This window comes from Opisthocomus hoazin, chromosome 3, assembly GCF_030867145.1.
Source record: "Opisthocomus hoazin isolate bOpiHoa1 chromosome 3, bOpiHoa1.hap1, whole genome shotgun sequence".
Classification (NCBI taxonomy): domain Eukaryota; kingdom Metazoa; phylum Chordata; class Aves; order Opisthocomiformes; family Opisthocomidae; genus Opisthocomus; species Opisthocomus hoazin.
In genome coordinates this window covers 85240337-85252681 of record NC_134416.1, presented here as the reverse complement: position 1 = coordinate 85252681, position 12345 = coordinate 85240337, and the positions used below count along the sequence as shown (strand labels likewise).

Sequence of the window (12345 nt, the reverse complement as noted above, 5' to 3'; positions counted from 1 at the left end):
TTGCCCTTTCTAAATGTAGTAGTATTTCTAGTGATGTTAGTTTTGATGTGGAGCACTACTTCACTCAACAGAGACTTGCAAGAAGCAGGAATGAGGAAGCAGAACATTACTTTAAATGTCACTAGAAAATGAAAATAAAAACTGTCTGCAAGGATAATTGGGCAGAGCTATTCAGGTAACCTCTCACAAGGAGACGAAGGGGGGCAGAGCCCAGTGCATCTCCTTATGACAATAAAGCCTTCCAGCTTTTCCAGACATCCTGTGAGAGCCAGGCAGATCAGGATAAAGCCACCAGACTGCCCAGCTGTGCTGCTGCCTTGGGGTGGCCCTGCCGCCCATCAGCCCTCCCCGCAGCCAGCTGGGCTTGCACCCAGATGCCACCCAGACAGCAACATCATCAGTTCTGCAAAACAAAATCAGCAGAGCCCGCCTCATTACCTTGTATATACACTTGTGTAAGTCGCTAAGAACTCCCTCCTCCTCCTCCTCATCCTCCTTCGTGGTCTCCTTTTCCTGAGCGAAGAGCCGCCGCCTGCCCGTCTTCAGTGGGACATCGACCTCTTTTAACTTGTTGCGGAAGCCATTTTTGTGAACCACACCGTTGATGAGTCCATTTTTGGGCTCAAACCGGGGCAAGGAATGGAACTTGTAGGCATTCTCCGAATGTCCCTCCAAAGGTCCTTTCCTCTTCTCCAAGATTTCCTTTTCCAGCAAGACCTCCTTCTCCAGTTTCTTGTGCTCCTCGGGGGAGAGGGAGTCATAGGAGAGCAAGTACTGGCAGTAGGCTTCTTGCAGCTTGGCCAGCCTGTCCTGTGCAGTTTTGGGGATGCGCAGCATGTCTGCCAGCTTGTTCCATTTCTTGAGGTCAGTCACTTGCTGCATCCCCCCCATCTCGTTGATCAGCTGGACGAAGCAGGCCAGGTCGAGCTCGCAGCCTCCTGGGTTCCACGTGTGCCAGGCAGCAGAGGAGGGGAAAGGGAAACACAGGAGCAGGTTAGGAAAGCTGCGGGCGGCTCGTGTCAAGCACGCAACCAGGCTGGGCACATGAGGGATGTGCCACCCATACAGCTCTGGTCACCTGGGCACTGAAGCAGGACTGTCCCTATCTCATACACCTCCTGCTGAAGAGAGGTGCATGCCACTGTTTTGCTAGATTAATACGTTCAGTAGATCATATTTTGCTATTTGCAATAGCCCTCCCTATGGTTAAATTTGCTCTCCTCCTTGAGTTTCATTCCCTTCTCTTCTCAGAGCACCCCCAGCTATCTCCTGACATGCATCTCTCCCCTGGTCGTTACCCAGCGGTCAGGGAGACAAGAGTTACCCAGCTCTTTAGAAGCCTGCACACTCCCACCCTCCCTTCACCGGCCACCAGTCCCACATCTGGTTTGTACCAGGAAGCAGCAAAACAAGTGCCAGGATGGGTACTAGCAATCAAAAAGACAAGCACCTATCCTTTCTGAGGTGAAACATCAATTACCTGGTGTCTGTGCAACTGAATACAGTCAGTATGTAACAGGAGCACAGTAACATCATTAATTTCACTAAAGGTAAAAAAATCCTTTAAAAAAAAAAAAAAACAAGGGAGATGAGGAGTTGTTTAGGGTTGGTGCCTGCAACTGCATAAAAAAGTTCCAGGAACATTATTCTTCCAGTTTGAGGCCATCCATATTTTGTACTCCATTATGGTTTTGTATGTTTTAAGATGACCAGCACATTTCACACTCCAGTCAAAAAATAAAAATGGAGGATTATACAAACTGCAGCATAAATAGCAGCCAAATGGATGAGGAACAATAAAAGAAACATCATAAATACTCTCAAAGCACAGACATCAATCATCAGTAGAAAGAGTGAAGAAACGGACCAAAGACCACCTACAATTCAACAGGGCACTGCTGAAGGAACAAAGAGAATTAATACAAAACTCGCATCGACATTGCTACTGCCACATTGTCTCTGCTTCCCCTTCGAGAAAAGTAAAAAATCATTATGCCACAGCCATTTCACAGCACGCAGAAATGCTATTATACAGTAGAGAAGTGCAGGAAACAGTGTTATGGTAAATATTTACTGTTGGATGCACGGCTACAGCACCTCCAGGGCCAGTTATATCATCTTGCTTGCTAACGCAAGCAGTATTACTTTCTTCAAACTACCCCGTGCTGCATCTCAGACGCCTCAGAGCTGATCCCAATTTTCCTTCTTCCCTCTCCTTCCCCCTCTTCCACCACTTGTGCCAATCCTGTGCAGAGGGAGGCTCAGCACTGTAAACCTGCGTGCAGTATTTCGGGATGACAACGGCTGCGACCGAGGCAGAGCAGCACTGGAGACTGCTCGCTAATGCTGCCCAGTGCAGCGGTGGGCAAAGGTGTGAAAAGGGGGGAAACGGTTTTGGCTGTGGCCAAAAACAAGGGTAAGGTTTTGAGGAGTATATGACAAGGGTGTAGGCAGCAGATATAACCAATTGGTAATTTTTGGGGGGAGTCAAAATGGTTAAGTCTTGAAGCTGAGAAAAGGCCAACATTATTGGAAAAAACCCCACAACTTTCAAAGGTTTTCTTTCTTTACTCTTTAATCTTCCCCATAAAATAACTTTCAAGCTGGCCTCTGTTACAGGCTGTTGCTTTTTTGGTCTAGTGTTTTATATGCGCAGTTCACTAATAAGCTGAAGGCATAATTTGACTTTCCATCCCAACAGATTCAGCGACCTACATAAAGTTGTGTAACATACTCCTAACTTTGACAGAAGCGTGGTCCGCGTTTAACGTGGTACGTGTTCGTGAGTGGGACAAATAGTGCATACCCAGCTTAAGGTCCTAGTTTCAACACTGTTTATGAGCTATTTAAGAAATACGATTTTCTCCTGCATCACGGAATGAGCGCTCATAATCACTTTGCAATATTAGAGCTCGGGCAGCACATCATTCAACCAGAGCCTTGCGTATCTGGCAGATCCTCCATAGGCCCAGCTACAGCTAAGGTTTACAAAATGGTCTCAATTATAATTCCATTTCACACAGTCATAACTTTTGGAAGCATTTATATCTCAGGCTGATGCTTTCCAGGATTGACCTAAGCATGTTGCTTAAAGTTTCGGGGGGGGGGGGGTTTAACCCATTTATAAACACCTACAGCAAAATGGCTTAAACAGGACACCTGGCACATGTTATGCAGAAACAGCATCTGATTTTTTTTTTTGTCTTAATTTCACTAAATAAGGGATGTATTTCAATGGCCTAGTGAGCAAGCTCATTTAAAAAAAAAAAAAAACAACTTCAATCTTCCGGTATGTATCTAATACCAAACGCCGGCACAACACAAGCTGTTGGCAGAACTCCCACCTACTTCAATGGAAATGTGATTGGGCCCTGAAAGGAGGGATATGTACGCATGTCTGCTTCAATAAGTGCGCCTTTACCACCGCAGATTATTTTACATCTTTCCTGCTGGAACCAATAGGTTTCTCATCTTTGTACATGGATGATCTCCAGCTTCTTTTCCCCATTTTGTTTTTACTTTTAAACTCAAGATAGGTAGGAAATTAACTGCAGAAAGGATACATAGGATGCAAATTTTATAAGAGACCACTGTTCGCACTGGCTATATGGCACCCAGCAGAATAGAATCTTTGCCTATTAATTAGGCTCTTAGGTGCTTAAATAATACAAATAATTAACAGTAATGCCATCTTAATGCCAAGTTAAGGCATTTCATTAAAAAGTTAACGTTGTTCCAGGAGCGTTAATCGAGCTGTCTTGCACATTTTCCCCTCTCTCTTGCCAATGTAAATTTAATTCATTATTCTTCTCTATTAGCATACAACCATTGCATACATTAGGCATACAAAATGTTCACTTATTGCTGCTTGAGTGATTTTAATTTTCAGATTTCCTTTAACATTTTTACACAGCTATTGCGCTAACCCTCGTTCCTCCTCCTGAAATTCTGTCATCTCTCTGTTGTGCCCTGCATCGGTTCACCATAAACCCTGCAATCTCTGTGTGCTTTTATGCATTTTCACTCACTCACCACATGCAATATAAATTAAAGTTTGAAAATGGGGAGGTGGGGAGTGCTGCAAACAGTTTAAACAGAAAAATGTGGCCTTTAATCCAACTAGCATTGATAGCTGCCTCTGATCGGATAATGCCTCAAAGGCAAAACACTAGCCTCAAGTTGCAACATGCAGGTTCTGTGAGCTTTGACTCAAAACACTTCAAAAACAAAGGGGAGGGCTAACAAAAATTAAAAACACAAGTTTGTTACTATGTCATAGCTGCACAGGCAGTAGAGATGGAGGTGGCTCATTCAATAGTTCATTTGTATGCTGCTGTTGTCACGTTTTTACAAACTATTGTCACATTTTTGTCACATGTCATATTTGACAGCAGACCATAAACCAAGAATTCTGTTAAATAAGTGATTCTCACTCAGGCATTAGCCCTGGCAGACACCTGCTGGGAGAAATAATGAAACCTCCATTTTGCAATCAACCACATTTTACTGCCTATTCTTGACACTTAATGGTTGTTAAATGTCAGCAGGTCACTGCAGATTTGTGATTTTAAGTGTCTGAGTACCCAAATAGAAGTCAGTTCCGAGATATTTTCTTTCCCCCTTGGTTAAATGCTTCTAAGAGAAGGGGAAAAAAAAAAAACAAACTTGTATTCAAGTTTGGTAGCATTGCAACCTGTTTGGAAAACATAATTGGAAAGGTCTGAAAAATATTCTGAGGCAACACTTCAACCGAAGCTATCAATATCCGCAGCTGTACTACCTACAGAAATAAAACAGCAGGGAAAGGAGAAGATCCTGAAACCTGGAGACTGAGACCCCACGCAGCATTTTTCTCCCTAGGTGAAATAAAGAGCTGGCAGGAGGAAGGTGGCGATATAAAGTCTCCCGGGAAAGCTCTCTGACAATCCACCTGCATCGTGCCTGATCGATGCTTAAAGAGAGAGATCCAGTGCTCTGCAGCATTAATTGAACACGGGTTCGGTTAAGCACAAAGGCAAACTGAGCATAAAGTTGCATACGGACACTAACAAGCAGCGGCAAAAGGCCAATGAAACCACAGCCCTTACCTATGAGTGGGAGTTCGTCCATGGTAATGCCCTGAGATTTGAGGTGCTTCTTGATACAGGCCAGCCGCTGCACGTTGGGTCCCCAGCGCCTGCCTAGCTTGTGTATGTGCTGAATCTGTGTCACAAACCGCATTTCATCATTTAGCTTGCACTCAGGTCTCCAGTCTGGAGGAGGAATCACCCTGCACATCCCATACTTCTCTACCTGAGCTCGGACTGACTCAATGTATATCAGTGGGTCATGAAATTCCTTGGTGGAGGGCCTAAGGATGGGAATCTCCCCCAGCATCCCCCACCCAGACTTACTACTGCCCTTTTCGTGCTTTCCCATTGAGTCTTGTGGCTTGTGCAAGGACTCCGCTTGAGAGGTAGAACGATTTTCACAGGAGGCATTTTCAGTTTTGCCATGTGCTTGTTTCCCTGGCGTACTCTTTCCAGCAGTGGCTCTTTTCGGCCTATTTCTTTCCAAACTCTTCTCTGGCACTTCCTTTTTAAGGTGTCCATTCAGCAAAGGCTTTTCTACAGCTGCCTTTTTGCTGACAGCTTCTGCCAAGTTGACGGCCCCTTTCATTCTCTTGGTGGGCGACTGTGTTTTGTCTATGTGATTCATCTCTTCCAGCCTCCTCTTCGAATTGCGCAGCCCCTCCCTTAACTGTCTCCCCACCTCCTTAGTGCATGTCTTTTGGTTCAACTTGCCATTGACTTTTACACCATTAACAGCGGTATTGTTAGACTTGGATGCTCCAAGGGATAGCACCTGTTTGCGGGTTTTTGCATTGCTACTTTCTATTTTCCCTGAGATTGTGTGGTTGACAGGTGAACTGGGTTTGTGGTGATTTAGTTTGGTTTCCTTGACCAGTTCTTTCTTGGCTTTGGTGTATGTGACAGTTCCCTTTGTCACTGTTGCAGTGTACTTCACAGTTTTGGACGGTGAAGGTCTGACTTCTCTCATCTTTTTGGCACTGGCTGCATTTGCACTCAGAGATGACATTCGAGTGATCCCGTTGACTTTAGAAACCTGCAATGCCAGGAGTGTTGCAGGGGAAGCAGAAGGAAGGAAACAGAAAACAGAAAAGTAAATTAATAATGGTACCACTCAGCCACAGCATCCCAGTCGCTGGACAACCATATTCTGCACTCCTGACTCCTGGCCCCTTTGTACAATCTGCATAAAATGGATTTCACCCAGGCAAGAGGAAGGACTGGGCATTTATACAAAAAATTAAATAGAAATATGTCTTAAAAACAAACTAAAAAGTCCCCAGAAAGCCAATCTTGCTTTTGGAGGGTATGAAGCCTCTGGCATTAAGTAGGGTGAGGTCCCTTGCTTGCCCTACTCCCTTCCCTGTCTACCAGAAAGCCTCTTACAGTATCACAAAACACAGGTAGTCTGATTGACAAACTAATACTTTCATTAGCTCCTTTCATGGCCCTCAGACACTAGCTCTCCCCCACCCAACTTGCCTCAAGTGCACACATAGTTTACTACCCCTTAGCAGACAAACTAGCCAGTGTATACTATCTACTCTAACTGGAATGGGCATGTTTTGCAAAAAAACACACGCTGAGATTCAAACCAACCTCCTTCTCTATACATACATAAAAAAGAGATACTGAACACATTATGCACCCAACAGATCAGGATGGCCATGAAGGATCCAGTCTGTCATACACATTAAATCTTGGGAGGCATCTTGTTGCTGAAGTCATTATTTGAAATAAAAATGTAGACAGTAGTTCAATACATTTTTTTGAAGTTTGATATCTGGGCAGTTTTGCTGACACACATTTTATTATATCATATTCATCACTAATGTGTCATCGCAACTTAGAGTTGCTAAACTCTGCTGCTTTCTGTTAAGACATTTAAACCTAGCTATGAAACTAAAATTTATATTTTAACTAGAAGACATTTTAAGCACTGAAAGTAACCCTCAGCTTCGAAGGTAATTGTGACAGCTCAGCACTGTCAAAGCTAACCCCCGCTACTAAGAAAATGAAGTTCAAGTTCAAGCCTCAAACAAATCTCAGCATTTAAACAAGGGTAAACATTGTCTTCTCACCTCCTTAAACTACTGTGTGTGCAGAAAAACACATCAAAAAAAATCATGAACATTGATAAAAGTGCTCGGAGTGAAAGCCTACAGCACAATCACCCCTCCTCATCACTCAGGTGAATAACACCCTTCCTGCAAAGTTACAACACTTCCCTGCGGGATTTCAGAATACTTGCCAAATTAGTAAGCATGGCAGCTTCCCTCAAACACATGCAAGAATTGTAGCCATTTATAAAGGACGGACAAAATGTTACAAAACAGGCATCAAATAGAGACTGAAAAGATCATGCTATGGTCACTATTGAGTGACTTGCAGACGAGGAACTGGAACCTGCATACACACACACGGATGGGTATACACGCATTTACTGCGTGCATTTTCCCTTCTGTGCTCCAGAAGCTGCAGCAGGAGATACGCCCTTTTAAAACCCATCTGTATTCTTGTCCTTCCTGTGCTTCCAAGGTAGAAACACTGAAGGAAAATCCAGTTAACTGATGACATGAGTTTTTACTTCCAGCTTTTCAAAGACATATGAGATATCATCCAAAAAGCAAACGCTACCTAAAACGCATTTAGCCATTTCTCTTGAAATTTAGCCAGTACTCTGCATTTGAAATGGAGGTCTGGGTTTGACTTTCACAGTGCTTTTTCATGCCACAGAGCAGACATGGGCAGACAGCTGCTGAGACATTGCCTCCTGCCTGCAGCAGTCAGAACAAGGGTTGAACATCTCTGGCTTTATAAATAGCCAGGAACATCGATTACAGATTTCATCCAGGCAAACAGAGAAGAATTGATTGAGAACTGGGAGGGGAAGGTAATCTGGGTGACAGTGATTATGAAATGAGTTTTCAATTCCAAGACGCGACAACCATAGAAGAAGGACAACAGACTTAAAAAACCCCAACAACAACAAAACAAACACACACACCTGTAAAAAAAAAACAAACCAAAGCAATTCCCACCCAGAGGAAGGGCACAAAGCACGGGCCGTTCGTTATGCCTGTTCACAAAGTTCTCTAAGGACTGGAAAATTAGAAAAGAATCACAATGAAGAGTGGAAACACAATTACGTGACTAAGTGCAACTATATAGGAATAGCAAAAGCATGCACGGGTAAAACCAGAAAAGCCAAGGAGATAAAGAAACTTCAGTTAGCAAAGGACATAAAATGAAACAGAAAAACTTTTATAAATACTTTAAAAAAACGATGACAATAAAGAACAGCAGAGATCAACCACCATACAAGGAAGGAAAACAAATGTAACAGTTTGGCTAAAGAGTTTATGCTTCTCTTGCATTAGCCTTCACCAAAAGTACCACTGACTGAATACTTACCAGACACGTAACAACCAATTTCAGCAAAAGAGCTGGGAAGGCAATCCCAGCAAGCGAAAGTGTACCTAGATGACTTAGGGCATGGCTTCTGGAAATCAGCTGAGAGCACGCAGAGTCTACCTAACTTCAAACCCTAAAATCATTCTGAAACAAATCACTAAACAGTTGATTTGTAAAACACACAAACAATGATAAGATAATGACAAAACCAAAAATAATTAAAAAACAAAACAAAACCAGAAAACCCCACCCACAGTTTTGCCAAAATAGCACACCAAGCTAATTTGATAATCTTCTGACAGACACCTTGCTGAGCAGGCAAAGAAGCACCTTCGCTTCAGTAGGGCTCCAGTCCCTGTCTCACATGATTTTCCATCAAACAAGCTCCTGAGACACATCCTAGACTAAATTACTCTATAGTGGCTTCACAAGGGATTAAATAAAGTCATCCTCAAGAGAAATTATCGTCATAGTTCACTGCCATCCTGGGGAGGCATTTCAGGTGACTTTCCGCAGGGACTTGTCTTCGCCTCGGTTCCACCACGTATTTCCATCAGTAACGTGGATGATCGTAAAATTAGCCAGTGACACACACCTGGAAGCGGCTGTAAGCACTCTGGAGACAAGGTCAAAATCAAAGGCAGTCTTGAAGAACTTACTTCAGAACATTTCTACAATAAGAGAAAGTGCTATTTTTAGGAAGAGAAACAGGGTGGAGTAACATTTGGGGACCACAGTGGGTTGCAAAATGCAGTGGTAGTACAGAGCACAGAAATCCGTTTCTGAGACCTGTTATTAAGAACACAGAAAGCACAGTACGGGAGCACAGGTTTTCTTATGCAGAGCTGGACCCAGCGTTGCGCCCACACTGCAAGAAAAATTCAAACAGTGGAGCAAGTCTACAAGAGCACCAAGTGCTCAGGTATTTGGAAAATATGATGTTTACTGAAAAGCCAAGGGAGCTGGGCTTCTTTAGTCTGAAAGAGATGACTGTGGGACAATTCCCTAACAGTCTTCTGATGCATAAAGAGCTCCTCTGAAAAGAGACAGTCAATACTCTTTCCACCTTCACCAGGAAAAAAAACAGAAAAAAACCTTTAATTGTCTACAACAACGATCCAAAGCACAACTAGGAAAATTTTCTCATTAGTAGAAAAGGAAAATGCTGGAAGAAGTTGTCAATGGATGTTGTAGAGTCTCCTCTACAGGACGTTTTTCAGCAGGTTTCAAGGAAGCCATAGCTATATTACTGTGCTTCAAGGTACAGTCAAGACAACACCGCAGAGTGAGCAGTCAGGCTCTATGGAGGTACCTTGTCACTCCAGCCTTCCTAGGACTTTTTTTGAAGAAGTTGTGACCCGAAGTCTGAAGGGCCATCCAGGGCACTCCTTCAGCAAGGGGTGGTGACACAGGGCCTGAGAACAAAACACGGTCATGGAGAAAGTGCTCAAGGAGAAAGGCAAGATCCTCACAGCTCCTCCTCTTCAAAGAAAAACATGCCATCAGCACCACCAGCTTCAGGCCAGAATTAAAACTGCCAAGATATAAAACTCTGGAAAATGGAATTCATTAACAAAACATCATCTTTTGACAACTGTTTAGATTTGTTAGAATACCTCCACACAATGAAAGCTTAGATCTCTCAGGGCCAGATCTTGAGCTGAACAGGTACATAAGCTTTGGCTATCCTCCAATCCTAGATTACAAGCACGCTATTTCGAGTTTTTATTCAAACTTCGTGAAGTTATTCCAATGTCAAACAGGTCCCAAAGCAGAGAACACTTGGCTTTGAGAATACCATAAGGAATTAGCTTATTTATTTCTGATTGCCAACTAAGGAGACCCCACAAGAAAGAAAAACTGCTGAAAACTTCTTCAGGACCATCATCTTTCTAGAGCAGACACAACACAATGTTTTTGAAACGCTTCTCCTTCTTCCCTCCCCAAATGACCACTGGTATCTCAAGTTTTTTCAGAGAGGATAGCACAATGTTTAAGATACAGCAGTACTACATAGACCGGAACGGACCACGCTTCAAATGGGAATAGGCTGCAGCAAACATCTTCCAGTGGGAAACAAGCGGAACAAACAACGTGGTCATAGCCTACCATCAAAGCAACAGGTGCATTCAGGATTTCACATTGACAAATGTGAAATTCTGGCTGGTGAGTCATCACCTACACGTTCCTGGTCTGTACTTGTCTCTGAGGACCCATCAGATGATTGGAACCAAAAGAAACAAGAAATTGTGGGAGGCATTTTCTTACCTTTCTACTGTTGATATGTCTCCCCCCAAACCAAACATACACACACAGAGTCAGCCTAAAAAATTGGCCACACTGCCAGGTGCGCAGGTTCACCAAATGGGGGTCTATGCCACAGCTCCATTCCGAGGCAGTGCTTACACTGAGCGCATAAGAAAGAAGTCAATTTAATTCAAATAGTAACAAAGTGATTGACATTAGCCTTACATGACTCAAAGCCTTGTGCTAAAGGTGAAACTAGGGATACAAATAATCTTATCTTTGCTTTTTTATCTTTGCTTTTCAGCTATCTTCTGATGTTTGCAGATGTATATTTGTCTTCAGACCTATCTTCTCCACTTTACTGAACGCTTGCCTTGCAGTAGAATACGGTACAATAGCTTTTAAGTTTTGTTGTCTTTTAAAAGTAAATGGGACCAACACATAGGCTTACAGCAGTTTGTTTGTTGGATTTGAACTTGTCTACATACACACCTCTGCACAGCACCTAGGATCCATCCTCCAGGCACATACACGTATACACACACACACAATAAAGCCAACAAACAACTTGTTCGATAACAACCACAGTAATTACAGCAACATTAGCAACACCAACAACAGTTTTGGTCCCAAACAAATTGAAGTTATGTAAGTGACCTCGAATTCATTCAGAAAAATAGTTCTGTGTTGATATGAGTTTTGCAGAGCTAAATTACCATATTAGGCCGAGAGAGGGCCCCATTGAACTACATTTCCTCGCCCACGGCCCCTTTGAAGTGGGGGATTTGGGAAGATAGCAAGGGAGGAAGAAAGAGAGGAACACGTGACAAGTGCATATGCACACCAGGAAAGGAGAGAAAGAATGAGAGGAAAAAAGAAAACCTCCAGTGATTTCTCATGTTCTGCCTTTATTTTCTGTAAGACTGAACAAAACAAAAACACGCACATAAATAAACCATGTAAATGCACGTGAACAAGGAGGAAAAACATACTGGAAGGAGGAGGAATATGTGGCTGGCACCCTGGGAAAATAATTCTCCTCTTGGAAAATACTGAAAATACCAACGAATACTCAGGACAAGGGCAGAAAATTTAGCTAAGTCACATAACCGGTAAGTCTAAGGTTCTGCACAAAGCTAAATCTTTCTGTCAGGTAAAATGCATAATCCGCAGAAACAGAAATTTAATTAGTTACAGCCACATTTTCATTAAACTTGGTAAGAAAGTACTCATGTTACTGTGGGTTGCATAAGAAAATTTAAATGCCTAACCTTTTTTTTTTTTTAAAAAAAAAAGCCACCAAACATCATCTCAAATTACAGCCCCCTTCTTTTCTGAAGCTTGAGGACCACACTCTGTGAGGTGTCTCTGTAACGTGACTGTTGCTTGCACTGCATTGCTTCAGAATTTCTCTCCATTTTGCATAGCACAACTGAAAACATCTAATACTCTACGAAGCAAAACCCACTTGGATCGTGGACAAAATTCTTCTACACCTGTCTTTTCGCTTCTCAGAACTACCTTCACAAGTGACAGCAGCTGACTTTCACGAGAATTTTAACCATACTTTGATGATACAACTTCAAAGCATTTCACACAAGTGCTTAAGTGAGTT

General features: G+C 42.9%; 1 protein-coding gene across 2 annotated transcripts in view; it reads right to left on the bottom strand.

The window, feature by feature from the left end:
• The window catches only part of JARID2 (jumonji and AT-rich interaction domain containing 2), a 224839-nt gene that overhangs the window by 26135 nt on the left and 186359 nt on the right, over positions 1-12345 (bottom strand). For both annotated transcript variants that reach the window (XM_075416852.1, XM_075416853.1), the window contains 2 exons: positions 5088-6105; positions 439-938 (listed from right to left, as the gene is read on the bottom strand). In XM_075416852.1, coding sequence (XP_075272967.1) covers positions 439-938; positions 5088-6105 — 1518 coding nt within the window. The remainder of the gene's footprint in view (positions 1-438; positions 939-5087; positions 6106-12345) is intronic.